This window comes from Dipodomys spectabilis, unplaced genomic scaffold (genome assembly GCF_019054845.1).
Source record: "Dipodomys spectabilis isolate Male_0828 unplaced genomic scaffold, ASM1905484v1 ptg000066l, whole genome shotgun sequence".
NCBI lineage: Eukaryota > Metazoa > Chordata > Mammalia > Rodentia > Heteromyidae > Dipodomys > Dipodomys spectabilis.
The window spans coordinates 4,335,917-4,363,654 of record NW_024870743.1 but is presented as its reverse complement, the minus strand read 5'-3'; the positions used below and the strand labels follow the sequence as shown (position 1 = coordinate 4,363,654).

Below are 27,738 nucleotides of genomic sequence, written 5' to 3'. Positions count from 1 at the left end.
CAGTCCGCGCATGTGCCTAGGCAGGCAGCAAGATGCTATTCTATGAACAGTGCAACACGCAGACCAGAAGTGTCACTCAGTGTTGCCCTGAGTTCAAACCCCAGTACTGACAAACAAAAACAACAGGACATATGCAAGGGCATATTGTATGATGTAGCCGTTCTACAACGCAACTTGTATTTTCATTTTCGCAATGCTGGCCTTGGAGCTCCGGCCCTCACAGTTGGCAGGCGTGAGTTGTGGTTCCTTGCGCCATGCTGCTGGCCCCCTGTATCTTCTAAGCACAAGTGTATGTATAAGCCAGACAACAAGGCTGTGCAGGGCTGCATCCTTCCATAGAAAGTACAAGGAGCAATCAGAATGACAGCGAGCTGTATCTATATAGTAAATAGTGTGCAGTTTTGTTTAAATAAATGAAATCTAGAGAAGGGGGTCCCAAACTAGGAGGTCCGTGTTTCCGTTGTATGTGCTGATGTACTGTGCTTGGCTTAGGAGCGCTTTGAGTCCCTGGAGATCCCAGGACCCCTGATGTTGAGGGTGCGGTCTCACCAAGTCCTGATGGACGCCCGCAGGCTGCCTCATCTCTGCCATTGATTGCCTGGCCAGCCTCGTCTTTTAATTAATGCATTAAAATAATGAAAACCAAGCACGCAGGTGCTGTGGAGGTCAGCCCGTGTACTCTTCCCTTCCGGAGAGCCTGGCACGGACTCCACCTTTCCCACACTGGGGGACAGACAGTGTGTGCTGCCCCTCGAGGTCTGGACGTGCAGGCGGCGTGACTCAGCCACGTGTGTTCTCCAGATGTTCAGGGCACAGAGATCCATCTCTATATACTGTTTGATGTAGGGCTGTCCTGGGTCTTGATCTGTCCCCGTCTGTTCTTCCACAGTGACAGGAACAGTCCTTGCTGTAAAAATTGTCATTTTGAGACCGCGCAGAAGAAGTGCCAGGAGGCCATTAATGCTACCTGCAAAGGCGTGTCATTCTGCACAGGTGTGTGAAGTGTCATACTACGCGGCGTGTGCTGTGTCATTCTGCACAGGTGTTCTGTCATAATGCATGAGTCTCATGTCATATTCCATGTCTGTTTCGGGTCCTGCACACTGTGTGTGTTTCATGTCATTCCACACATGCATGTATGTTTTGAGTCACACTACATGTGTGCGTGTGTTTCTTGCTTCTGGGATCCTGCGGCTCAAGTGTGAAGTGGAGCGGGGTGTGTGTGTGTGCGTGTGCGTGTGTGCCCTTGGGATGGAAGCGGCCCGTGGCGGCCGCGGTGTGCCAGGTGCTGCTTCCTCACTGGCTGTGCTCACAGGGAACAGCAGCGAGTGCCCTCCGCCGGGGAATGCGGAGGACGACACGGTGTGCCTGGACCTGGGCCGGTGCAAGGACGGGAAGTGCATCCCCTTCTGCGAGCGGGAGCGGCAGCTGGAGTCCTGCGCGTGCAACGGTGAGCAGGCGGCGGCGGCAGGAAGGGAGGCGGCGCTGCCGCTCGGGACCGCGCGGACCCTGGGCTGCCGGGTGGGAGGGTGGCGAGGCCTGCACCCTTGCCGGCTCCCCTCCACTAGGCACAAGAGCGTGTCCTGCCCTGCCGCAGAATAAGTAGACAGCAGACGCAGGCGGTGCTGGCACGGCGAGTGCCCAGTGCCCAGGAGACGTCGGGCGCAGCATTGCTTCTTGAATTGTTGATTTTTTTTTTTCTTGAGCATCATCTGAAGTCTCCCGAGCCCGCTGAAGAACAGCTAAGTTACACTTGGGGTCACTGTGGGCGTCCTGCCTGTGCCACAGGGCTCATGTGGTGCCCATGTTACCTTCTCCAGCTGCTGAGGGGGCGCAGCCGGGCGCAGGCGAGGGCGGGGAGCTGTGCGTGCGGGCCTGGCCTCAGCAGAGCGGGCTCCTTTACAAGAGCCTGGCGCAGGCCTGCGGCAGAGTGCTAGCGCCCTCACAGCGCCTTCCATCTCTCACAGCCTAAGCCTCGGGGTTCCCGCGGCTAAAGACTGTGGGCTCGGGCTGTGAGGAGCGAGGATGGCAGTGTCTGCTTTTCTGTTGGGCGACGCTGGTGCCAGACCCCTGGGCGGCATGCCGCGAGGCACGCGCGCCCCTCGCCGCCGTGTTGTGAACAAGGCAGTGAGCGCGGCGTCTGTCTTTCAGAGACCGACAACTCGTGCAAGGTGTGCTGCAGGGATCTCTCCGGCCGGTGTGCGCCCTACGTGGACGCTGACCAGAAGAACTTGTTTTTGAGGAAAGGAAAGCCCTGCACAGTGGGCTTCTGTGACGTGAACGTGAGTGTGGTTTGTAGTGGAGCCGACATGTCACCTGCTTCCCTGGCTGGCGTGCATGGGAGCCTGGCGCTGGCGGGTCACACCTGCTCCAGCCACACCCGTGTGTAGCTTCCAGCCCTCCTAGCTCCACCGGTAACCTAGGCAAGCACAGTTAGGACCCACTGCCACAAGTCATCCGACTCGGGCCTGCCATTGCTGAGCTCAGAGTCCTCAGCCTCCACTGAGCTCAGAGTCCTCAGCCTCCAGAGCCGGAGCTGCGCTGGCCTCAGTCCATTTGGCTGTCTCCTCCCATGTGAACCTCCTGATGCCCTTGGAAGTCCCCTGGATGAGTTAACAGTGGGTCAGAGAGATGAGCGTGCACTTGAGTTCCTATTGCTTTCCATCTGTAACCCCAAGGACTTGTATAAATGTCCGGTCTGACGACGTGTTCCCTCCCCTGGGGTGTGGGGGTGGAGGGGGAGAAGCAGATGCACTGGTTGATTCTATCTGTCATGAATGGAATAGCTTGTTAGCGGCTGGTTTTCTTGAGTCTTGGTCTAATAATTTTCACTGAACTCACGTATAAAATGAACTAAGCATAGGCCAGACGTGGCGTGCACAGCTGAGGTTCCAGTCCTGGGAGGCTTCAGTTAAGAGGATCGAGAGCTTAAGCCTGGTCTGAGATACAGAAGAGACCCTGCCCGCAGAAGACAAAGGACTTGAGCAGCAGCAGTGACTCGTGTGTGTAATTCTGGCCACTGCAGAGGGTGAGACCTGGAAGAAAGGTCAGGTTTGACAGTAGCTGGGGCAGGAAAGACTCCAAGACTTGACTTCTAAAATAACCAGCCAAAACTAGGGCTGTGAGTGTGGCTCAAGTGGTAGACCACTTGCCTAGGAAGCAGAGTCCTAAGTTCAAACCTTAGTACTGCCAAAATAAAAACATAATGATGAGAGTCTTGAACAGTGCATACACTTGCTGTGCTCTTTACACTGAAGTCACACGCTGTGTCAAAGATGGCCCCCTAGGTGATTTCAGTTAAGCCCTTTGCAGGCCATTTTACTTAACCACATTGCTTCCAAATTACCATTGTTAGGAATCATGATTTATGTTTTCTCTTCATAGGGCAAATGTGAGAAACGAGTACAGGATGTAATTGAGCGGTTTTGGGATTTCATTGACCAACTGAGCATCAATACTTTTGGTAAGGGATTTCTCTGGATTGTTTACTTAGAACTGAGCCAGCTTTTACAATGACACTAGAAAACTAGCGTCAGAATTTGTGCTCTAATCCTTCAGGATAAAATAGAAACACTGGGCCAAACACGGTAGTGCATGCCTGTAATACTAGGTACTCTGGAGGCAGAGACAGAGGCATTGCAGTTAGAGGCTAACCATGGTAAAAGTCAACGAGACCGTATCTTAAAAACAACCCGCTAGCTGCTCAGGAGGCCGAGGTAGGAGGACTGCAGTATGCCCAACCAGGAAGACATATCTGAAAAACTAAAAGCAAAAAGACGTGTATGTGGTTTCGGTGGTAAACTGCATGCCTAACGAGTACCCAGTACCTAAAAGAACAAGAAAATGGAAATGGCCGCCATTGTGTTATGCAACCACTTTGTTGCCCAGGACAGAAGACTCGGCACAGGCTCTGTCTGTGGAGCTTGAGTTTGTGAACGTGCCAAGGGCATATGTAGTGAAAATGGGCAGGCTTCAATCCTGCACACTGTAAATCTAATCGTTTGCTCCCAGAATTACATACGTGCAAGCGGACCTCAGGCTTTGCGGAAGCCAGGGGGTGCGTGAATCACGTTCTCAGGAGGCCTGAACTTAGGTTTGTGCTACAAAAATATCCATATAACAAAACCATTGTCTCTTAAAAGTTTGATTTCTTATTAGTACTGGATATTAAATCAGGATCGTGTGTGTGTGTGTGTGTGTGTGTGTGTGTGTGTGTGTGTGTGTGCGCGTGCTAGCTAGGCAAGCTAACACTTGATCTGCAGCTCCCTTGTTTGCAATTTATTTTTGAAATAGGGTCTCGTTGACTTTGCAGTTGAACTCGAGTTCCTCCTGCCTCTGTGATTACAAGCGTGAGCCACCATGCCTAGCTAAAGACAGTGAAGTTCTGTCCTCCGGGCCTGCTGGTGCAGAGGCCGTTTCTCTAGGGCTGTGGGGAGCTGAGCACCGGCTCCAGCCCCAGCTGGCTCAGGACGCTCACTGTCTGCATTTCTTCACAGGGAAGTTTCTAGCAGACAACATCGTTGGGTCTGTTCTGGTTTTCTCCTTGATATTTTGGATTCCTTTCAGCATTCTCGTCCACTGTGTGGTAAGTCACCTATACGTAAGTAATGTTTTATTGAAAATTTGAGCAACTTCAACCCAACCAGGTAGTGTTTGAATAAGATTGCGACATTTTTGGTGTCATCCTCAGAGCTTGCCTTCTAGAAAGCGTAGTGGATGGTCTTCAAACAAGACGAGTTACTTTTTTGTGGGGATGTCTTACTCTCAAATAACTTACTAGTCTTCGCTTGCGTGACTGGACCTGTCAGGACCCTGTAACGGGGAAAGTTCGACACGAGCACTTGCAGCTTGGGAGAGTGCACGTCACGCGGGGGTGGTTCCCAGACGCAGGGGAGGCGTGACTCCACCACAGGGCTCGGCCCTCCCCAGCGGGGCTGTGCGGGCGCCCTCCTGCTTGCCCTCCGCCGTCCCAGCGCAAAGCTTGCCGTGCCTCGTCTGGGCTCCAGGCATGTTAGAGATCTTGAGCCTCTCAGACCTCCTTCCGCATTCATCCTGAGCGTCTGTGGGCTGAGTCGGAAGAAGTTGCACGGGAGTCCAGATCTTTCTCTGACCCTTCCAGTGCCCTCCCCGCCCGCCCCTCCTCTGGCAGAGCACTGAGCAGAGGGCAGTTCCTTGGCCTGGAGCCGACCTGGAGCTCAGACCCTAGCGCCGCCTGCGGGTTGGTTGCTGCTGACTGGAGCCTATTTTGTTCACAGTGGGAGCTGGGTGGCCGCGTGCACCGCGTGCTGGCGGGCTGCTGGCCAGCTCGCGGCCAGTGCCCCGTGTGCCGCACAGTGGGTGCTCATGGCCTGGATTCTTGGCTCTGCCTTGCTCCCCCTTAGCTGCTGCAGGCAGGCAGGAGGGTCCCACGACCGCCTCACAGGGTGGTCGCTCAGCCTCCCGCACCAAGAGCAGGAGGACAAGGTCTAGCTCCCCGAGCTCCGTGTCTGGAAATGGGCTGAGCAGCACAAAGGCACCTTGGCCCTCGTGGCCCGTGCCCGTCATGTCACACGCTCGCCCTCCTCGCCTCTGCCCTGCCCACATGGCCACTGAGCTCTGAAATCCCCTGCTTGCGGTGCGCGCCAAGAATAACCATAAAACCACAGTGAGCCTTCCAGCCTTCATTAGCTCCAGCGGTGGCCCGAGGTGAGCACTGAGCACTGCTGAGCTTTTCTATGCCGTCACCTCCTCCTCTTCTTTTCTTTCTAGGATAAGAAACTGGATAAGCAGTATGAATCCCTGTCTCTCTTCCACCCCAGTGTAAGTTTACCACGTGAACCATGTCTCCTGTTTGGTTTGGTCCTGTTAAGCAAAGGCCTTCATTGGGCCTCCTAGCAAGAGCTGTGGGCCTCCTGGCTAGTGGAGGCCATGTCCCACTAGAAGGGTCCCGGGTGGAGGAGGACCTTGGCAAGGCCATGGCAGCTCACTGTGTCGATGGGAGGGGCAGGCTGCCGTCCCCCCCCCCCCCCCCCCCCCCCCCCCCCCAGCTAGGAACCGATCGGTTCCACTCATCTCTGGTCCCAGATCTTGCTAGATAGATCTGAGTTCCTCGTGTCACAAAGGTGACTGACTGCTGGGCTTGCGTGAGTCTCTCTGTGGCTTGTGGCTTAGCCGGAGTGGTCCCGAGGCACAGGCTCTGAGTGGCAAGGCTGGGCACGGGTTCGGTTCCTCTGACCTCTCTTCATCTCTCCATCCTGTCCAGAACGTGGAGATGCTCAGCAGCATGGACTCGGCATCTGTCCGCATTGTCAAGCCCTTCCCCGCGCCCCAGACTCCCGGTCGCCTGCAGCCAGCCATGCTACCGCCCGCGCCTGCGGCTCCCCGGCTGGACCACCAGAGGATGGACACCATCCAGGAGGACCCCAGCACGGACTCGCACGTGGACGAGGACGGCTTTGAGAAGGACCCCTTCCCCAACAGCAGCACCGCCGCCAAGTCCTTCGAGGACCTCACCGGCCACCCAGTGACCCGGAGCGAGAAGGCTGCGTCCTTCAAGCTGCAGCGGCAGAGCCGCGTGGACAGCAAAGAGACAGAGTGCTAGTGGAGCCAGCCCGGCGCCCGGCTCACGCGTGGCGTGTTGGTGCAGGTTCCGGGGTCATGGCCTGCACTGGTGACCTGCGAGGAGCGAGGACGTGACCCAGCGGGTGGCCTGCGCTGGGCAGGTGCCTCCTCCCAGAGGCCAGCCTCCTCCTTGGAAGAGGTAAGGTGAAGCGGAGCATTTTGAGGCTTCAGGTTTAGTATTTAATTTTTAACATATCCTTTGACCTCTGGTGCAAAAACAGAATATACAGCTGGATTAGGTTCTGAATATTTCATGTAAACTGGCTTTTTTAAATTGATGAAGCACTGATTTGGGAGGTGATCAGTTTTGTTTTTTTTTAATACACTGTAACAATTCCCTGACTGACAAAAGCATTTGCCAATTATTGTGTGAGGACAACTGGAATACAGATTTACTTATTTATTTCTGTCAAGTAGAAGCAAGGGAGATAGTTACGTACTATCTCTAAATTGTTACCTTGTTGCTAGATATTACAAAGCCTTTTCTAAGAACTATAATTTTAAGCTAGAACTCACTCTACTTGGAGGTCTATAACAGCTGTAACAGCTAGTTACATTTACACTTACTCTGTCAATTGTTCAGGTCCCCAATTTGCTGGGTGGGTTTTGTTGTTTTATAAAATTTATGTATTTCTAATATCGTTTGCCATGCTCTTAAAAAGTTCACTATCCACAAAAATCGAACATACTTCAGCCAAACCTGATGTGAAAGAACACAGCTGTCTGTCTGCGACCGTGAGTAGGGAAGAGTCGGTGGAGGGGATGTATGGCTGGCTATCTGTCTAGGCGGTAGGTGTTCACAGACTGTTGGACAGGCTGAAGTGTGCTGCGTACCGGCCTGGAAGCACCCCGGAGCCCCTCCAGACTCAGTGTCATTCACTGACTTCTGCTCTAGGTTCTGGATGCTTTGTTTTCAAAGGGTAAAAACTCTCATGCTGATTTCTGGAAAAGTTTAGTTAAAAAGCATTTCCCCTAAGAACTGAAGTGTGCTCACCAGACAGCACATCTTAACCAAGGTGACTTTTAAACTTTGAGGGAAGTTAACCAAACCTGTGCCTTTCTCCTCTAAGGATGTTTGTTACAGATCCTTGTTACACTAATACTTGAACTTGTACCTCATGGTATTTGCCATCCTTAAGTAGTTACAACCTTCTCATCTTCTAGTTATACTTTCAGAGTTTGATACAAGGTGAATGGGTGTGTGGTGCATGTATGAGTGAAGCATTTCTTACCCGAATGTAAGAAAACTCTTTTTTATAAAATTGTGACTTTTTAAAAAAGAAAACGTTCTTTACCTTTTTTGCCATGCACGAGATTACCCAGCTGCTCAGGGTATATATTCTGTAGCTGTGGGATTGCTGATACCTGCATCAATCAATAAATGAGTATCAAAACTTAATGGATCAAATAGTGCTTCTCTGAAATGAAAAACTTCTAAAGACTTTATTATTAGTGTTGGGAGCAAATGTTAGTGGCTTTGGTCCAGGGCGTAAGTGCAGGTTTGGAGCCTCCTTGGAATGTCGGCTTCAAGATGTGGAACCTGGCCCATCAGTCCTGGCTCCCTGGGATTCACGCGTGCTCCCCGCCTCCCAGCAGACTCAGTTCAGGCTCAGCTTCTGACACCTCCTTCCAGTATGGCAGCAGCAAAGGCAGATGAGACACCCTCTTCTCTATCAGAGGCCACAGATGCAAAAACAGAAACTCGTTCCCCTTGGGTGACAGGTGTAGTCCATCAGACAAGTAGGCCGAGAAGTCCTGCCGGAGGGAGAGGTTGCTTGTGTTAGAGGTGCACAGCACCCAGGGCAGGCTGCCGGCTGCAGCTCCTGGGATATTCAGTAGCATCCCTGTGCTCTGGGCAGGAGCTTCAGGAAGCTGTGTACGCTGGGGCAGCAGGCTGGGTCATGTGACATGGCTACCAGCTACAGAGACTTGGCAGTGACCCATTAATAGAGCTGAAGACCCTCGTATGTCACTGTCCAATGAAACTAAGCCAAGACTGAGTAAGGCTAGCTGGACTCCCACCGCCCTCTTAATTCTATGTGTGTTTCCAGGCTTTCAAATAATTCAGCCAGAAATATGTATCTTGCTGGTGGCTCACACCCTGTCATCCTAGCTACTCTGGAGGCTGAGAGCTGAAAATTATGGTTCAAAGCCAGCCTAGGCCAAGTCCCCCCAAAACCCATGTGACTTACCTCTGATTAACCAGTGAAAAGGCGGAAGTGGAGCTGTGACTTCAGCTAAAAAGCTAAGGGAGAGCATAAGGGCCCGAGTTCACGTCCCACCTCTGGCCCTGAAAAAAAAGTGCTTACCTGAAGCTCTGAATTTTATATATATATATATAATTTTTGTCCTGGGTTTGAACTCGGCCTGGGCACTGTCCCTCAGCTCTTCAACTCAAGACGAGCGCTCTACCACTTAGCCACAGCGACACTTCCAGCTTTCTGATGGTTAATTGGAGATAAGCGTCTCACAGACTTTCCTGCCTGGGCTGGCTTTGAACTGCGATGCTCAGGTCTCAGCCTTCTGAGTAGCTAGGATGACAGGCGTGAGCCACCGGTGCCTGGCTGCCAATGAGCTTTAAATTTGCCTCCTCTTACATAAAGAATCTGGCCATCCACTTGGCTCTGCTCGCTCCTCGCTGAGCAGCAGCTCAAGGAGCCCTCTCCCTTCCTGTGCTCAGCCTCCGTGCCCGCCTGGCAGGGGCCGGCTGCCGTCTCGCTAGCAGAGTGCTTCCAAGCAAGCTGAGCACTTGGCCCTGCCGGCCCCGTGCCCTGCGTTATAACGAGAGGACAGGGCAGGCGCGTACCTGGTTGTCCTTTTGCATCAATGTCCACAGGTCCAGGGCCTCGGTGCCACAGTCGCGGGCCACTTGTAAACACGCACGGGCATACTCACCAACAGCAGAGTTCAGGCGATTTAACTTGTAACCTGTTGGGGAGAGTGTGCTGACCTGTCTAGGGTCCACTAGCGCCGACCCCGCGTGGGGTGTAGGGAATACTACCAAGGGCTCCACGTCGCTGGCGTGTGATGGGAAAGGTGTTCTTCAGCAGAGCTGGGGGAACGGGCCGGGAGGCGCGGGTGGCTGGGGTGAGGCCTAGCAAGGAGGGGCGGCCGGTGGGGCAGAGCCCTTGCGCGCCTGCCACACCAGCGTCGGCCCCATCCCAGGTGCCAGGACAGAGCCCTAGAGCCCGGGCACGCGACGCCAGGCAACGCCAGACGGCGCCAGGCAACGCCAGGCACGTGCACTGCGGAAGGAAGGCCGGGCCTGGGCAGTGAAGTCAGGGTGGCGCTGGCTGCAGCCCGGGGAGGGCTTCGCGGGGGCAGCCGGCGGGAGGGGGGGCAGGGAGGGTACGGGGGGGGGTGATCGACGTGCGTGGGGCTGGGCACCAAGGGAGGAGGAGCCGCACCGCCCCAGCGCTCCACACCCCCGCTGCAGCCCCTGCCCGCGGTCCTCTGGTATCTGACCACCGGCCAGCAGCGCGCGGGCCTCGCCCTGCGCGTGCGCACTGCCCTCCCACGCGGGCCTCGCGCTGCGCGTGCGCACTGCCCTCCCACGCGGGCCTCACCTTGTGCCGCGCACTGCCCTCCCACGTGGGCCTCACCTTGCGCCGCGCACTGCCCTCCCACGCGGGCCTGGGCCTCGCCCTGCGCGTGCGCACTGCCCTCCCACGCGGGCCTGGGCCTCGCCCTGCGCGTGCGCACTGCCCTCCCACGCGGGCCTCACCTTGCGCCGCGCACTCCTTCTCCCACGCGGGCTCCCAGAGCGGGGGCGGCGTCACCAGCACCACGCGCTCGGCGGGCACGCCGGCCGACGCCAGGACGCGCACCATGCCCGCCAGGTTGGCGGCGAACTCGGCCAGGGGCACGTGCTGCTTCGGGTTCTCGTCTGTGGGGACAGGACGACCTCGGGTGAGCGGGTCCCCAGGCCCGGGACCAGCGCGCGTGCGCACCCCGCCGCCTACCACCCGCCCACGGCCCCGCCGCGCGGGCGCCCTACCTCTCAGCGCGCTGTCGTTGGCACCGAAGAAGATGGTGACGGCCTCGGGCGCGGCCGCGCCGGCCCCGAGCAGCCGCGGGAGGACCAGCCTGGCCCACCGCGAGTTGTAGCCGGAAAACCCGCGGTTCACCACGTCGCACCGCCTGCGGCGAGACGCCTGGAGGTGAGCGGGGTCACGCCGCCAGCCCGCCCTGACCACGGCCCCGCCCCGCCCCGGCGCCCCCGTGCGCACGCGCGCATCTCCACGAACCGGAAGCTGGCCAGGACACCACTTCACTCGGCGAAAATTGTATTTAAAATGTAAGACGAGCCGGGCGCCGGCGGCTCACGCCTGTAATCCTAGCTACTCAGGAGGCTGAGATCTGAGGATCGAGGTTCAAAGCCAACCTGGGCAGGAAAGTCCACGAGACTCTTCAATAAACCACTAGAAAACGGGAAGTGGCGCTGTGGCGCCCGCGGTAGAGCGCCAGCCTTGAGCGGAAGAGCGCAGGGACAGCGCCCAGGCCGAGTTCAGGCCCCACGACCAACAAAAATAAATAAAAATGTAAGACAAGGGTGTACTACGCAGCCTAGACTGGGTTCGAACTTGTAAGACTCGTGCACCGGCCTCCTGAGCGTACCACCACACCCGGCCTAAAGCACCTTCTCCTTAGGGGCGACTTGAGAGTCGGCTCCTCCTTCCACCTCGGGTTACTCTGAAGGAAGCCCGGGTCCTAGCGTGTCCTCTGCTGCCTTGAACAAATAGGAGCCCCAGCTCTTCCAGCAAGCCGCCCAGGGAAGCCAGGGGTGGGGGCAGCGTAGGCCCTCCCTGGCCAGGCCAAGCGGCCTGCCCCGAACCGAACCGTGGCTGAGGGCCAGACAGTTGCTTGTTAACAACCGGCTTGCCTTGAAATCAACTCATCAACATGGCAAAGTTATTGCCTGGAGACCAAGCGCCAGGGGCTCACACCTGCAATCCCAGCCACTCGGGAGGCTGAGATGTGAGGACTGTGGCTTGAAGCAGCAGTCTGTGAGACTCTTACCTCCAATGAGCCACCAGAGCCAGGAGTGGAGACGTGGCTCAAGTCATAGATCGCCAACTTGTTCTCAAGCACAGACCCCAAGTTCATGCCCCAGTCCCGACACACAAAGACCCAAGCTCAGAATCACTCAGGTCCTCCCTCAACTACTGCACATGGCCCCGGGCAGTGTCCACCGCCCGATTACATTACTCAGAAGGCTAAAGAAACTGGAAACTCAACGCTCTTTTGGGGGCAGTACTGGGGTTTTAACTTGGGACTTGCTAGGCAGGCACTCTACCACTTGAGCCACACTTCCAGCTCCTTTTTAGTTATCAAACAAGAGTTGCATTTGTGTCTGGGTGGGCCCAGAGTTCTCCTCTTCCACTTCCCCGTGGAAGCTGGGTGGCGGATTTGAGCCGCTGTACCCAGCTTCTCATGGTTGAGAATAAGGTCTTGAGAACTTTTTTTTTTTTTAACCTAGACTGGCCGGGAACCGTGATTCTCCTGATCTCTGCTTCCCGGGTGCCAGCTACCTTGCCCAGCAATGAATTTTTTAATATAAAATCCTAGAAGATACCATTTAAATCCAAAGATGGGCAAAGGTTAAAACGTGAAGATGCCTTTCCAAACATTCAGCTCTCTTGACTGTCTCCCAGCGCAGTATGTGGGTAGGTGCTGAGTGGAGAGCAGCTGTCAGCACCTTTGAAAGCAAGCAGCATGCCGGGCTAAGGACTAGTACTACACAGTTCAGGACCTGTCCTGGCAACGTTTTTGAGACCCTATGTCAAAAGTAAGCTGGGTGTGGCAGTCAGCATCTATAATCCTAGCTACTTGGGAGTCGGGGCACCTACCACGTGAGGCCAGCTGGGCAAGAAAGAGTGAGAAACATGAAAAGCAAACAAGCAAAACGCTTGGATTTGGGGTGGGGGGAGCACAGCGTGGAGCTGAACCTCTAGATGACCAATGCCACCACACAGGAAGCTCACAGCTGCTGCCTTGAGAACCGAAGCAAGGAGGGCGCAGGCGCACACCTGCAATCTCAGAACTTGGGAGGCGGAGTAAGGAGAATCACAGGTATGAGGCCAGTCCAGCTATACAGGGAGACCCTAATCTCAACACCACACCCCTTGAGAAAAGAAAACCCAGGAGCAAAAACAGTGCCTCCCCCCTCCCCCAGGACCCCAACAACTGAATAAGGTTAGCCCCTTAAACACAAACACTTTTGTGTTAAAAAAAAATTATAGAGTTAAAAAAGCCCTGATGTAATATATAACAAAATTTAAAAGGATTTAAAAATTGTTAAAAACTGCTTTTAATAATGAGTTTACAACTTGTTTAAACTAAAATTAAGATGTCACTATGTAATGATACTTTATTATACTTTAAAAACTAGTGTCTACATAAGCAGTATAGGGATGCAGTTAAAGGAAGAATGGCTTCATGAAATGCGGTGATTTTAAACACCAGGGGCCAGTGGAGCAGGTGCAGCAGAAAAATTCACCCCAAGTGTTAACAGCTGACAACTGAGTGGTCACAAGGGCTGATTGCGTGTGAAATAACGCGTCAATTCTAGTGTAAAAAAGAATCGCTGAGTGCAGTGACCCAGGCCTAAAAGCTCAACCCCTGCGAGGCTGAAACCGGAGGATCGTGAGTGAGGGGCGAGTGTGCACTGAACACCGTGTCTATTAAAAACAAAAACCCCACTTAAAAACACAGCTCAACTCGGATGTACCACAGTTTTGCCACTGAACACCTAGTCATGCTCATCATAAAGAAGAACCGGGCTTTTTTTGGGTGGCAAACAGCCCTACTTTCTAGATCCACAGAGAAACTCTTGAAAAAGGGTTTTCCTACACAGCCTAGGCCAGTCTTCAGCGTGGGATTCTCCGGCCTCCAGCTGGGGATCACAGGCTGGGCAAGTGGAGCAGAGCTCCATAAGCAAGGGGCTCACGCTGTCTACTTCCTCCCGCCAGCCAGGTATCAAGATCCAGCGACTTCTCACCTGACCAGTCTGTCAGCCAGAGCCGCTCCCCATCCACCCGGCTGAAAAGAAAACTGGAGAAAGAGAGGCCGTTACTGCGGGGCGCGGGGCGCGGGGCGCGGGCTCAGGTCCCGGCCGCTGTGCGCTCCCCGCCGTGGCGGCCCTCGCGCCCGGGGGAGGCCGCCTGGGGACCGCCGGGCTCTGGAGAGGAGGTCCCTTTCTCTTCAGCCGGATTCGCGCCCGCGACTGCGTCTTGCCCAGAGGCGGTGGTCGCCATTGGCTGTCTGCGAGAGCCCCTCAGCGCGCGTGCGCGGGGGTGAGCTCTCCGGGCGGGGGGCGCGCGCGGCCGCCGGCGGGCTCGGGCGCGGGCGCGGGCTCGGGCGCGGGGCTAGTCGAGGCCGCTCCCGGGGCCAGGCGCGGGCCGCCGCCGCCAGCGTGCGCCGCTGCTTGAGGCGCCAGCCGCGGCCGGGCCGCTCCCTCGGGGCGTCGCCCGCGCGCTCTCCGCACCCACGCGGCGGCGCCTCCGGGCATGGCCGCGGGGCCGCACCGGGCGGGCGCGGAGCCCGGGCCGCGGCCGGCGGGGGCTGCGGGCCCCGGAGCGTCCCGAAGGGACGGGACGGACCGAGCGTCTCTCGGGGCGGCGATACCTGGGTGATGGAGTCACCGAAAAGCAACACGCGAGGCCACCGCAGAGGGCAGCCGCCGGCCGCCGCCTCGGAGAGCGCCATGGCGCCGCTGCGGAAGAGCCGCGCGGGCCGGGGGCGGGACCTCGGGAGACTTCCGGGAGGCGGGACGTGAAGGGGCGGGGCGCGCCACATTTCCGGCCCCGGGACGCGGGAGCTGTGGTCCGGTGGCCGCGGCTTCCTCCGCAGGTCGGCGCCCGCGGGCCCGCCGCCTCGCTCCCCTCCCTCGGCGCCCAGCCTCCCGCTCGCCTCCTCCCGGCAGGCCCGGCAGGGGAGGCCGCGGTCGGACGCCTGCAGCCCGACCCCGAGGGTCGTCTGCTTCGGGGACCGAGCTCGGAGAACCGAGTGCCGCTGGGCGCGGCGGGCGGCTGGCACGCCCGCTGCCAGGCCGGAGGCCCGCAGAGCCGCTGGTGGGCGCAGATGGCGCCGGTGCCAGGCCGGAGGCCCGCAGAGCCGCTGGGCGGCCCCGGGGTCAGCTGCCGGTGCCAGGCCGGAGGCCCGCAGAGCCGCTGGGCGGCCCCGGGGTCAGCTGCCGGTGCCAGGCCGGAGGCCCGCAGAGCCGCTGGGCGGCGCGGCCTACAAATGAAGGCCTTGGGCCAGGAAAGTTGACGCCAAGAGGCCGGGGACAGACAAACGGCACCGAAGTATCCAGAATGCGGGTCCGAACCCATGAGCCATGGAGGAGACAGCGGCCGACGGAACTGTACGCTCGCGGGCAGCTGCCGAGGAGCTCTGGAATATGACACGCGAGCGGCAGTGAAGCAGAACGGGCCGCCCGGAAACGAAGGCATTTTATTTCCAGTAACCGGCGGAGTCGGGCGTCTGGCGGCTTTGGGCAGAGGCGGTCGAAGGCGGTCAGTGGACGGGCGTGAGGGCCTCGTACAGCCTCTGTGCGGCCAGCTCCACCATTTCTCGGAGGGACTCGTCATCCTCACTCCCTTCTTCACACTCCACAGTCTGCGAATGAAGCACAAACACGTCCTCATACTGTCCAGAGAACAAAGGAATTCCCGGAGGCTGGGCCCCAGGATTGCCAGGCCCAGCACGCTTCCTGCCACAGCGGCTGAGTGAGGGAATGCGAGATGAAGGGAGGATAATACGAGAATTAACCGAGCTGGTGATAAACCAGGAGAAATCAAGCAATAGCTGTGGCAATCTATTCAACATATTAACCGACTTAAATGACTAAACTTACAATTAATCTTTATGTGACTGTACTAGGTTTAACCTCAAGGCCTCACACTTGCTAGGCAAGTACTCTACCACTTGACTCATGTCTCCAGCCTTTATAATTACTTCTTTAAATTTTTAAAAATTATGTGGGCTGTGTGCCAGTGGCTCACATCTATAATCCTAGCTGCTCAGGAGGCTGAGATCTGAGGCTCGAAGTTCAAAATGAGCCCTGGCAGGAAGGCGCATCAGATTCTTTTTTTTTTTTGGGTCCAGTCGTGGGGCCTGAACTCTGGGCCTGGGCGCTGTCCCTCAGCTCTTCAGCTCAAGGCAAGCGCTCTACCACTGGAGCCACAGCGCCACTTCTGGCTTTTTTCTTTATGCTTATGTGGTGCTAAGGAATCGAACCCAGGGCCTCAGGCATGCAAGGCAAGTGCTCTACTACTGAGCCACCTTCCCAGGCCCCAGATTCTTATCTCCAATTAATCACCAAAAAAACCTGGAAATGGAACTGTGGCTCAAATGGCAGCCTTGAACAAAAGCAGCTCAGGGACATCGCCCAGGCCCTGAATTCAAGCCCCAGGGCCAGTGTGCATACATGCGCACGCGCACACACACACCACGTAAATCATGTAGTCTTCCCTTATTAAAACAATTTAAGACCTAATCATAACCACTGTTAGCATTTCAGTTAGACCTTTCTAGACTTTTAGCTTCATGCATATACTTTTTTGGGGCCGGTCATAGAGCTTGAACTCTGGGCCTGGGCACTGTCCCTGAGCTCTTCAGCTCAAGGCAAGCGCTCTACCAATTGAGCCACAGCGCCACTTCCAGTTCTCTGGTGGTTAACTGGAGCTAAGATTCTCATGTTCCTACCTAGGCTGGCTTTGAACTGTGATCCTCAGATCTCAGCCTCCTGAGTAGCTAGGATTACAGGCCTGGGCTGGTTTCATGCATATACTGTTTTTAAGGGGGATAATTTGCATCTCATGTATTCTCTTGTAACTTTTTCCTCAGAGACATGCGGTGCACAGCCTGCACATGAAGGATTCCCCACCATGGCCCTCGATGGCTGTGCCTGAGGCGCCCCGAGCGCAAGCGCGCGCCACACGCCACACCACACACACTGGTTATCATCTATTCCTCTTGGATATTTAGGGTTCTTTCTTTTTCCTTTTTTGCAGGGCCTCGCATACTTGCATGCACAAAGCCAGTGACAGCTCCTTTCTGTTTTATAAATGTTAAACTAGACATCAGTGCAGATGTCTTTCCTCGTTCGTGTAATCGTTTTCTTTAGTTAAATCCAGCAAGTGGAATTAACTGTGGGTGAAGGCTCCACAGCATCCAGTGGAAGGTGCCGCCTCATTTAACTTCCACTCACGCCCCCCAGTGGCACCTGAGCGTAACTGCTGCTGCTGCTTCTAAGGTCCCTGATTCATCTCTCCCTCTGGGGCCATTTCAGCAGTGACAGTTCCTGTCAGTTCCTCTATTAGGGTTTCTGAGAAGTTTTTGGTTACTCGCTTCTCTGGTAAATTACCTGGTTCAAATTCTTCTTTTTCTATTGTGGTCAAACAAATGTAGTGTTTTCTCAAAGCATTCTGTACAAGTGATTATACAAAAAGACTGCGTTTAGTAGAAATACTAGATGCACCCCTATAAGGAAAAGACTACCTTCCTGTTTATCTCATGATTATCATGCAAGCTGTGCTATGAGCATGAGCAGGCCCCCAGTGCACGCAGCCACCTGGACTTTGCTGGTGGAACAGAGGAGCCGCTTCCCTCAAACATCCAGAACCAATTAGATATCAACTGGAGAAAGGCCGAGGCGAGTTAGCGCTATGGAAAAGGCATGCCAGGGAGCTGTGTGCCTGGGAAGAGGACCATGCAGCTAGGGGAAAATGTGGGAAGACTCCGCATGTGATAGGAATAAGCACCACTATGTAAAGAGGAATGGGGAAAACCTCACTGGAAGAAAATGCTGAACTGCAAGAATAAAATCAGGCTTGTGTCACAGATTACTATACAAGTCCTGAAACACAGGAGCAGGGCCATACCCGGGTATCCAAGTTAACATTGGCTGTCTTCCCGTCCACTGTGACGCTCAGGAAGGAGTCGTCCTTTGCACTGACACAGTCTTCTCCAAATATGTCCCTTAAAACAGACAAACACGAGGTACGGCATGAGTGATGACACTTGGGAAGAGGGAGATGTGGTGAGATTGGTAAGGATGCCTTTAACACAAGGAAAATAAGACACAGAGACGTTAAACAAGTTGCTGAAAGGCTCACAGGAAGCAACAGAGCTAGAACTCGAATTCAGCTCTGGGGTCCCAAGTTCTCCTCATGTGCCAACCGCCTCCCCGGAGTTAAACTCAGTGCTGATGCGCATGCCCTGTGTTGTGCTGAGGGTGTAGACATCGCTGGAAACCCTGTCACTGTGCAGACGGATTGATTATTCATTGCAGCACGGTCGCAGGTCGCAGTTAGTGACAGCAGCAGCCAATCAGACCTCAGGGGCCCAGCAGACATTCGGTCCTCAGACAGCGACTCCCACACCACACTGCCCTTGTTCCTTCAGGCAGGTGGTCTCACTAATATGCTTGAATAAACGTGGCTAGGGAACCTGGCACTTTACGACACCCTTGTATTTTATATAGAGAAATATATCCAAAAGAAGAGGGAAGAGGTGTCGTTTTCACGCACTTTGTTGGTTGGTCTAAAGAAATGACCATATTTCTTGCTATATAGTCCTGCCTACTTAAACAACTGAGGAAAGAACTGGAGTACAGACATGCTGTGTCTCGGGCTCAGGAGGTAAGAGTGAGGGTGAGGGTGAGCTTCGTCCTGCCCGTTCCCAATAGCTGAACAGGGCAAGTGTTTGCTGGGGGTGAGGCGGCGCAGTGTCAGTTAGATCAGGGGGAAGACAGAGGGGGCGGTGAGCTCCTGCCGGCGCCGGCACCGGCACCACGGCTCAGGTGGAAGGGCGGCTCCAACAGGCACCACTACTGACACCCACACCCCGCAGAGCCACACCCCGCACCCCAGGCCTTCCCTCCCACACAGCCTGTCTGACGCTGTCTCCATCCCATGTCCTGAGGGCTCGCGACAGCAGACTCCTGCTGCCCATACAGTTCTTTTTTTTTTTTTTGGTCGGTCGTGGGGCTTGAACTCTGGGCCTGGGCGCTGTCCCTCAGCTCTTCAGCTCAAGGCGAGCGCTCTACCACTTGAGCTACAGCGCCACTTCCGGTTTTCTGGTGGTTTATTGGAGATAAGAGTCTCACGGTCTCTCCTGCCCGGGCTGGCTTTGAACCGCGATCCTCAGATCTCAGCCTCCTGAGTAGCTAGGATTACAGGCGTGAGCCACCAGCGCCCGGCTAACCCCGTCTGAGTCCCAGGGGAAGCTACAGGAGTTGCCCAAAGCACGTCCTTCCTTCAAGCTGTTTTACTCGGTATTTGTCACAGTGACAAAAACCTGACCATCACAGCCAGTCACTCAAGGACTTGAGAGGATGGTATTCAAGGCGCTCTGCAAGATGCTGAAATCACATACTGTAGAAATGCAGCAGGAAGCAATTTTGCGATTATTTCATTTGGAAAACCATTCTGAAATCAGGCTCCAGGGCAGAAAGGAGAAAGGCCCAATAGCTGGTGTTTGGGAAGAGATTGAGTTTGAAGGCATCTCACAGTCACACACCTTTTACCTGAGAAGTACTTAATAAGAAACCCTTCTTATCAAAGAATTCACCCTTTAGCATACATAGAAAGTAATTCTTCTTGCACACTGGCTTCAGCTGTGCCAATCTCAGAAACAGCCAGGACACTGGTCTCAGGGGATCAAGCCAACCAGGCAGGGCACACGCATACTTGGAACCAGCCAGAGTGCCAAGCTGGACACAGCAGAACAAACTGCTGGCTTTCATGACTCAGAGCAGCAAGGGTGCCTGGTGCGAGCCACAGCAGTGTGTTCCTCCCGCCCATCCTTCCCACAGGGCTAGACAAGGAGAGGAGGCACTTACTGGAGCATGATCTCCAGCCTCTTGCTGTAAACGTGCATCTCTAGCTTCTTAGAAACTTTCTGCACGGCACCTGGAGAGACAGTGAGAGTTCAATCTCTAAACGCCTATTTACCTAAGTCCCAAATCAAGCCTTAAAGCAAAGTACTTTTTGCTTGTTTGTTGTGGGGCTTGAACTTGGGCATGGGTACTGTCCCTAGCTCTTTTGCTCAAAGCTACATGCTAACTCTGAGTCACAGCTCTACTTCCAGTTTTTGAGTGGTTAACTGGAGATAAAGAGTCTCACAGGGACTTTTCTGCCCAGGCTGGTTTCAAACTGCGATCCTCAGATCTCAGCCTTTTGAGTAGCTAGGATTATAGATGTGAGCCACTAGCACCCAGCTACAAGGCTACTATTTGATAAGTGAATATTAACTATGGAATACTCAAAGTGGCAAGCAAATATTTTGTATCATGAGCTCGCTAAGGCAAACAGGTATTTCCACCACTTTATGTTCTTATTAGGGAACCATAAAAAGACATTTAAAATGAACTGTATTTCCAAAGCCTCTCAAATTTCACATTTATGAGCAAAACTGCAACCATAGGAGTTCTGAAGACACATCTTAAACTGCAAGGTTCTGAAATCTCTTGTTCTATCTAAAATGTGAAGTAAATTTAACATTCTACTATCTCTAATATGCCATGACTGTGAAAAGTGAATGCTGGGAGAACCTGCAGATGTGGGGGTGGGAAAGGAGAGGGTAACATGGTAAATATTACATACACATGAAAACAGCACAATGAAATGCACCAAAAACTCTTTAAATAAACAAATACAAAGAGGGTGAACTTGATCAAAGTATATTATATTAATATATGTAAATGTCACCTTAAAACTCTTTGTACAATTAATTTATACTAATAAAAAAAAAGCGGGGGAGGCTGGGAATGTGGCTTAGTGGTAGAGTGCTTGCCTCGCATGCATAAAGCCTTGGGTTCGATTCCTCAGTACCATATACACAGAAAAAGCCAGAAGTAGTGCTGTGGCTCAAGTGGTAGAGTGTTAGCCTTGAGTAAAAGCAACTCAGGGACAGTGCCAAGGCTGTGAGTTCATGCCCCAGGACTGGAAAAAGAAAACAACAACAACCAGAAAACCAAAACAAAAAAAAAGCCTATGATTATATTAATGAAAAATATTATCATTTTTCTGGGGATTAAACTCCATTTCCTTCATCTAGGAAGTATTCTACCCGTGGTCAGCAACCTCAGAGTCATTAAGAATGTTCAGACTCACTTGTCTGTTGAATTATTTTAGTTTTCCATCTAGAACTACAAAACTACACAATCCAGCAAGATAAGACATCCTTAACAGAGGGTTTTTATTGAACTCAGAGCTTGGGTGCTATTGCAGGGCTTTGTGCTCAAGGCTTGTATGAGCCACTGAGCCTGGCTGTACCCGGTTCTCAATGTGGAGTTTAACGGTGTCCTGGCATGTTACTAAATACCCGCCAGTGCTGCAGAAGACCTTTAAAGAAATTTTACCCCAGGACAGGGACAGAAATGCAATCATGAAAATGGGAAGTAAGGAAGAATCAAGAATCACAGAACCAACAAAATGGCAAGAAATACTATATTCCATCTAATAGTAACTCTAAATGTTAATGGTCTCAAATCAAAAGATACAGACTTGAAGCTGGGCGCTGGTGGCTCATGCCTGTAATCCTACTCAGGAGGCTGTTCTGAGGATCATGGATCAAAGCCAGCCTGGGCAGTAAAGTCCGTGAGACTCTTATCTCCAATTCAACACCAGAAAACTGGAAGTGGCGCTGTGGCTCAAATGGTAGAGCACACACCTTGAGCTGAAGAGCACAGGGACAGCACCCAGGTCCAGAGGTCAAGCCCATGACAAAAAAAAAGACAGACTGGCTGAATTGTTTTTAAAAAAATTCGTTTGACCATTTGTTGCCTACCAGAAACACACATGGTAGGCAGAAAGAAGTGCAGGCTTAGCGGAAAGGACCAAGGGCAGCAGGGCAGCTGTGTGAAAGAGCATACAGTAGCTTAAAGACTCGGGAGATTGCATGTTCTGCTTTAGAACTGCTGCTGTACAGCTTACAGAAACGGGGAAAATGGAAGAACAAATGAATACAAATGGAGTATTCTGTACCTTTCCTTATTTTTGGATTTGACTGAACTTCCAGAATCACGGTTGTCACAGTGTCCGCATACATGTCATTGGAAGGGTTTGCCAGCCACTGGAAGGCAAAGCAGAGTTAGGAAGGCAGAGCTGAGATCTAACACGGGTTGCACTCTTCCCGTCCAGCCGTGGTACTACAGATGGACAGACAGATGCTGTGTCTGTCTACCACTCTTACTGAAATTGATGACCTGCTCACTAGAAGGAGCAATGCTGGTCTCATTTAATCAGGAAAGTTGAACTCATTAACACTTGTTTGTGGCAAAAGGTTCCAGGTATGCTGTCTCTTAATTCTCATAACAAATAAGATTGTTGACTTTGTTTTATAAAACAGAAAATTGACTCAGTTAACATGTGTAAGACAGCTAGCCTCAAACGCCAATTCCTAATTACTTGATTCAGTAGCACGGGCGGCATGGTAAGAAGGTGATAAACATGTACGCAGATATATCAGTGCTGGGATGGAACACGGGGCTGAGCACACGCTGGGCACAAGCTCGGGCTCCACACTACACCCACAAGCCAGATGGTAGGTAACTCTTACATGTTCTGGTTTGACAGGTGAAGCCTCAGATCCCCTGGTTACCTTTCAGGTGCTCAAGGCTCCAGACAAGGTGTAGGTTCAGGTGGACCAGGTAAGGGACTTCAGGAACACGGCCTTCCCTATCCATGTCACTCTCCAGAGAGCACTGGAATGCGCTCTGGGAAACCCTGACAAACCTACTCTGAGAGCTCCCTTGACACAGCAACTCCAAAAACAAAAACAGATCCATACTTAGTAACAAGAGTAATATGTCTCTTAATATATCCTCTTTATCTGACATTGACCTTTTACCCACTACTGTGTGTGACTTCACGTTTCCTTTAGTTTCAGCCCTGATTCAAATTTAGGCTTACGTATAGAACTGTAGTGGAACTGGCAATGGCAGATGATTTTTTATTTACAAAGCAGCTGGTCATACACACACCCCACACTGACGCGGACCCGCTGCTCCCCAGGCGGGCACTCAGGACCCGCTGCTCCCCAGGCGGGCACTCAGGACCCGCTGCTCCCCAGGCGGGCACTCAGGACCCGCTGCTCCCCAGGCGGGCACTCAGGACCCGCTGCTCCCCAAGCGGGCACTCAGGACCAGCACTGACTTTCAAAGGCCTCCAAACCTGAGAGAGCCAAACTTAGTGGCACAGGTCGTGTGGTGAGAGGTAGCAAATACATGCACTTGCATACCAGCGGCCGGGATGGGCCAGGGCAGAGCACGTGCTAGGCACTGCAATATGCTCACAACCCAGTGCTTTTGCATCTTTGGTTTTACCTAAATCAAGCATTTCTAACCTTTTGGGAGTTGTTTGAATTTTCAAAATAACACTCTTGTAAGGAGCACTCTATAAAGTTTATGTGGTTTTATATTTAACAGAATTAAATTTTACATTCAGTATTTTAGGGCTTTCCCATATAATAGGAGATACCCTGAACTGGCCACATCCACAGAGACTTCTATGATAACTTACCTTATTACACAAACTAAAATGGAGCCACAATTCACCAATGGTTTCTTTGCTCTAAGAACTACATAGGAAATGCGCAGCGGGATTACATAAATTCATCTTGAGAAGAAAAGACAGACACAGATAACTTCCGAGGGTTCTGTCTCTTCCACTCTTTGGAGCGCACGCTCCTGGCTTAAGAACACCCCCCCCCCCCCTCACCTCCAGGACCACCATGCCCGGCTCCTGAACCACAGTAATATTTTTGAACACTTTCAGAGCAGGCTTTTCTTGAATTTCTAACTCTTCTACATCACCTGAAACAAACAAAACAATTTTAAGATTTGCATTACCATCTTATAAACTTTTAGAGACATTTGTTTATAGAGAGCTGATATCAACCTGCTACGTAATAGAAACAATAAAAACTCACTTTTATATAATCAAACAGCTAAGTTTTATGTTCGTTGCTTGTACTAAATGATCCCAACACATTAATTGTAAAAGTTCCTATCACTAGGTAGGATTTACTGAGTAGGATTTACTTTGGACATTAAAGATTCTATCATACTCAGGAGGCAGATGTGAAAATTGTACTTCGAAGCCAGCCTGCGCAAGAAACTTTGTGAGACTTATCTCTAATAAACTACCAAAAAGCCAGAAGTAGAACTGTGGCTCAAGTGATAGAGCACTAGCCTTGAGCAAAAGAAGTTCAGAGAGAGTGCCCAGGCCCTGAGTTCAAGTTCTAGAACCAGTGCGCACGCGTGTGCATGCACATGCACACACATACACACTATTCTATCAGTAGCACACTTAAGAGATACTCAAACACCTACACTGACACAAGAGATCTGACCTTCCACTAGCATCTAGTATAAATAAGGTTCAACTGTTTTCACAGTGATTGCTATCTCTGGGTTCTAGCATTGCCCAGGAAGATCTACTATTGAAGAGCAGAGTTCACTGGTCTTCCTGGTATCCACTCAATAATCAAGGATCATTATTGACATATTTCACTAACTCCTGTATGTGAGCCATGATTGTACTACCAATGTGAGAGGAAAATACATCTTCAGTCTACTGTTTGTGTCATGCCCTTGCTGTACTGCGTGAACAATGAAGAACACCATAAACAGGAAGCATTATAGTCTGACCTGTTCTTGATTTATTAGGAACATACCATATTTTTTAGGCCCTGCCACTATTCATGTTGAATATACAAAGCCTTTCACACAAAATGGTGAGAACAGATTGAATAATGAATAAGTTCATTCTCTTCCTGGCCTTTGGCCAATGGCCAGAAGAAGCTCTTAAAAAACCTGTTGTATAGACAGACAGGTGCTAATGGAATCAGAAAAACCATTTCCGTTGGACAAAGAAAACAACAGCTAAAAATGTTAGGCACATTGAATTAAAACAGATCTTAGACTCAAGTAGCAAAGACTACTAATGTTTTCCCGACTGAGTAGATTAAAGGTAAGAGATATTATGGAATTAAAAAAAAAATCTATGAGCCAGGCACTAGTGGCTCACATCTATAATCCTAGCTACTCAGAGGCTGACATCTGAGGATCACGGTTCACAGACAGCTCGGGCAGGAAAGTCTGTGAGACTCATCTCCAATTAACGACCAGAAAACCAGAGGACGCACTGTGGCTCAAGTAGTAGAACGCCAGCCTTGAGCTAAAGAACTCAGGGACAGTGCCCAGGCCCAGAGTTCAAACCCCATGACCGACCAAAAATAAATAAATAAATAGATAGATAAATAATCTATGAGCATATTTTTTTAAAAACTTCACCTAAAGATGATAACAAGATGATAAAAAGATGTAAAGTGCAAATAAAAAATGGAGACAGTTACAAAACTAAACAATATCTACTCATAGAAATAGAAGTAGTGTACTAAAAAAGGGAAGGCAAAGTACATGATGATGTCCACCTACACTCTCAACACTTGTGAAGCCGAGACAAGAGGATCACAAGTTTAAAGCAGTCTCTACAGAGTGAGACCTGAGAGACAGAGGGAGAGAGAAAGAACGATTACAAGTAAGCAGACATGCCTGTCAATTTCTGTAGCTGGTAATAAAGCAGATTAAAGGGCCCGGTGTACGGAATGGCTTGCGTCTGTTTCACAGTACTCATGGCCAGGTCAGTATAATCTGGAAAAAAATCAGAACAAATATACTTTGAGGGAAAATACCATCTGGGCCTGGTGGCCCACACCTGTAATCCTGGCTTCTGGTAGGCTGAGGAAGGAGCATCTCAACACTCAGGTCTTTGGAGGCAGTATTCCTTTTTTCCTTTTTTCTTTTTGGTCGGTCGTGGGGCTTGAACTCTGGGCCTGGGTGCTGTCCCTGAGCTCTTCAGCTCAAGGCTAGGGCTCTACCACTTGAGCCACAGCGCCACTTCCAGCTTTCTGAGTGGTTTATTGGAGATAAGAGTCCCATGGACTTTTCCTGCCCGGGGTTGGCTTTGAACCATGATCCTCAGATCTCAGCCTCCTGAGTAGCTAGGATTACAGTGAGCCACTGGTGCCAGGCAGAGGCAGCATTCTTTCCTGCTTCGCGGTTCCAGCACTAGCCCAAGATGACTGGCAGCCTTCCCACCTCTCCTCCCAGCTTCTCCTTACATGAGTGCTGGGTATCTCTATAGAGCACCAAGCTGTGCTGTAGCCAGCACTGCCCTCAGGACACGGACAAGTCCAGGCCAGCACTGTGTGTTGGTAGCTCCTGGTGCTCCAAATTCTAGCCCAGAGCCCAGCCTAAGAGTCAGAGCCCTCTACCTGCCCAATAAGGAGCAAGGTACACACTCAGAGTCTACAAGCTGACAATTGGCATATATCACAGATAAATACCTAAGCTCCACTGCTATTTCTGATTTCTTCATAAAACATTTATAATTTATTAGCAAATATAAGTAAAATTAAGTGCAATATTAATTAGAAGATTGTACTGTGGAAAAGTATTTATTGATGGCTTAAATATACACAGACAAAACTCACATGGAAATGCTCACACACTTTGGGGAAAAGCAACTTACAAACTTAAATGTAATCCATTTTAGTTTTGCCATATTTTTACTTTTTTCCATATAGATTACAGTCTGGTTTATGGTTGGTGATTCTTATTTGCAAGGAAGTTCTGATGCAATGCTAAAATTAGGCCTTAATCAATTCCCCCCCCCCCCTTTTATTTTTGCAAGGCTAGGCTTTGACTTCAGACTCTTGTGCTTGCTGGGCAGGTGCTTTACCACTTGAACCTGACTCCACTCCTAATTTTCCCCCATTTAAAACATAAAGATTTTGTTCCCTATTCTTGGTTATTCTTTTGGAATGGTGAAGAATAAACAGGCCCAACAAGTGACAAAAACTACAAGCCATTAGGACTGGGGTATAGCTCTGGGGGTAAAGCACAGGCTTTGCTCACACAAAGCCCCAACACCAATATCAGATTAATAAATGTATAGGTAATTAAAAAAATCAAATGTTCACTGAACTTGTTCAACAAAAAAGTTTAAGGCTAACATGCGCTGGACCTGTAGTGCAGTGGTAGAGGGCTGGAGCTGTAGTGCAGTGGTAGAGTGCTGGAGGTGTAGTGTAGTGGTAGAGTGCTGGAGGTGTAGTGCAGTGATAGAGGGCTGGAGCTGTAGTGCAGTGGTAGGGCTGGAGCTGTAGTGCAGTGGTAGAGTGCTGGAGGTGTAGTGTAGTGATAGAGGGCTGGAGCTGTAGTGCAGTGGTAGAGGGCTGGAGCTGTAGTGCAGTGGTAGAGGGCTGGAGCTGTAGTGTAGTGGTAGAGTGCTGGAGGTGTAGTGTAGTGGTAGAGGGCTGGAGCTGTAGTGCAGTGGTAGAGGGCTGGAGGTGTAGTGCAGTGGTATAGTGCTGGAGGTGTAGTGCAGTGGTAGAGGGCTGGAGCTGTAGTGTAGTGGTAGAGGGCTGGAGCTGTAGTGCAGTGGTAGGGCTGGAGGTGTAGTGCAGTGGTAGAGGGCTGGAGCTGTAGTGCAGTGGTAGAGTGCTGGAGCTGTAGTGCAGTGGTAGAGGGCTGGAGCTGTAGTGTAGTGGTAGAGGGCTGGAGCTGTAGTGTAGTGGTAGAGGGCTGGAGCTGTAGTGCAGTGGTAGAGGGCTGGAGCTGTAGTGCAGTGGTAGGGCTGGAGCTGTAGTGTAGTGGTAGAGGGCTGGAGGTGTAGTGCAGTGGTAGAGGGCTGGAGCTGTAGTGTAGTGGTAGAGGGCTGGAGCTGTAGTGCAGTGGTAGGGCTGGAGCTGTAGTGCAGTGGTAGAGGGCTGGAGCTGTAGTGCAGTGGTAGAGGGCTGGAGCTGTAGTGAAGTGGTAGAGGGCTGGAGCTGTAGTGTAGTGGTAGAGGGCTGGAGCTGTAGTGCAGTGGTAGAGTGCTGGAGGTGTAGTGCAGTGGTAGAGGGCTGGAGCTGTAGTGTAGTGGTAGAGGGCTGGAGGTGTAGTGTAGTGGTAGAGGGCTGGAGCTGTAGTGCAGTGGTAGAGTGCTGGAGGTGTAGTGCAGTGGTAGAGGGCTGGAGCTGTAGTGTAGTGGTAGAGGACTGGAGGTGTAGTGCAGTGGTAGAGGGCTGGAGCTGTAGTGTAGTGGTAGAGGGCTGGAGCTGTAGTGCAGTGGTAGGGCTGGAGGT

The 27,738-nt window shown here is 52.1% G+C and overlaps 3 protein-coding genes across 7 annotated transcripts in view; 1 reads left to right on the top strand and 2 right to left on the bottom strand.

The window, feature by feature from the left end:
- The window catches only part of Adam17 (ADAM metallopeptidase domain 17), a 59,040-nt gene extending 51,041 nt beyond the window's left edge, over nucleotides 1–7,999 (top strand). For all 3 annotated transcript variants that reach the window (XM_042680751.1, XM_042680753.1, XM_042680754.1), the window contains 7 exons: nucleotides 890–993; nucleotides 1,316–1,450; nucleotides 2,152–2,282; nucleotides 3,385–3,463; nucleotides 4,497–4,585; nucleotides 5,749–5,799; nucleotides 6,242–7,999. In XM_042680751.1, the coding sequence (XP_042536685.1) occupies nucleotides 890–993; nucleotides 1,316–1,450; nucleotides 2,152–2,282; nucleotides 3,385–3,463; nucleotides 4,497–4,585; nucleotides 5,749–5,799; nucleotides 6,242–6,580 (928 nt within the window). In that variant the 3' untranslated portion in view covers nucleotides 6,581–7,999. The remainder of the gene's footprint in view (nucleotides 1–889; nucleotides 994–1,315; nucleotides 1,451–2,151; nucleotides 2,283–3,384; nucleotides 3,464–4,496; nucleotides 4,586–5,748; nucleotides 5,800–6,241) is intronic.
- Nucleotides 8,000–8,019: 20 nt separating this feature from the next.
- Nucleotides 8,020–14,326, bottom strand: Iah1 (isoamyl acetate hydrolyzing esterase 1 (putative)). Of its 2 annotated transcripts, XR_006147630.1 has the most exons (7): nucleotides 14,227–14,326; nucleotides 13,601–13,653; nucleotides 10,598–10,740; nucleotides 10,325–10,486; nucleotides 9,407–9,528; nucleotides 8,793–8,890; nucleotides 8,269–8,355 (listed from the first exon to the last, which is right to left on the bottom strand). XR_006147630.1 is itself a non-coding variant. In XM_042680755.1 (6 exons), the coding sequence occupies exons 1-6, from the start codon at nucleotides 14,305–14,307 to the stop codon at nucleotides 8,170–8,172; spliced, it is 747 nt and encodes a 248-aa protein (XP_042536689.1). In that variant the 5' UTR covers nucleotides 14,308–14,326; the 3' UTR covers nucleotides 8,020–8,169. The 2 variants fall into 2 exon arrangements, 1 of the variants encoding a protein (XP_042536689.1); XM_042680755.1 differs by lacking the exon at nucleotides 8,793–8,890 and having other exon boundaries at nucleotides 8,020–8,355.
- A 709-nt stretch (nucleotides 14,327–15,035) lies between these two features.
- Cpsf3 (cleavage and polyadenylation specific factor 3) overlaps nucleotides 15,036–27,738 on the bottom strand; it is a 37,600-nt gene continuing 24,897 nt past the window's right edge. For both annotated transcript variants that reach the window (XM_042680744.1, XM_042680745.1), the window contains 6 exons: nucleotides 25,166–25,264; nucleotides 23,328–23,422; nucleotides 21,594–21,681; nucleotides 19,448–19,517; nucleotides 17,487–17,583; nucleotides 15,036–15,219 (listed from right to left, as the gene is read on the bottom strand). In XM_042680744.1, the coding sequence (XP_042536678.1) occupies nucleotides 15,118–15,219; nucleotides 17,487–17,583; nucleotides 19,448–19,517; nucleotides 21,594–21,681; nucleotides 23,328–23,422; nucleotides 25,166–25,264 (551 nt within the window). In that variant the 3' untranslated portion in view covers nucleotides 15,036–15,117. The remainder of the gene's footprint in view (nucleotides 15,220–17,486; nucleotides 17,584–19,447; nucleotides 19,518–21,593; nucleotides 21,682–23,327; nucleotides 23,423–25,165; nucleotides 25,265–27,738) is intronic.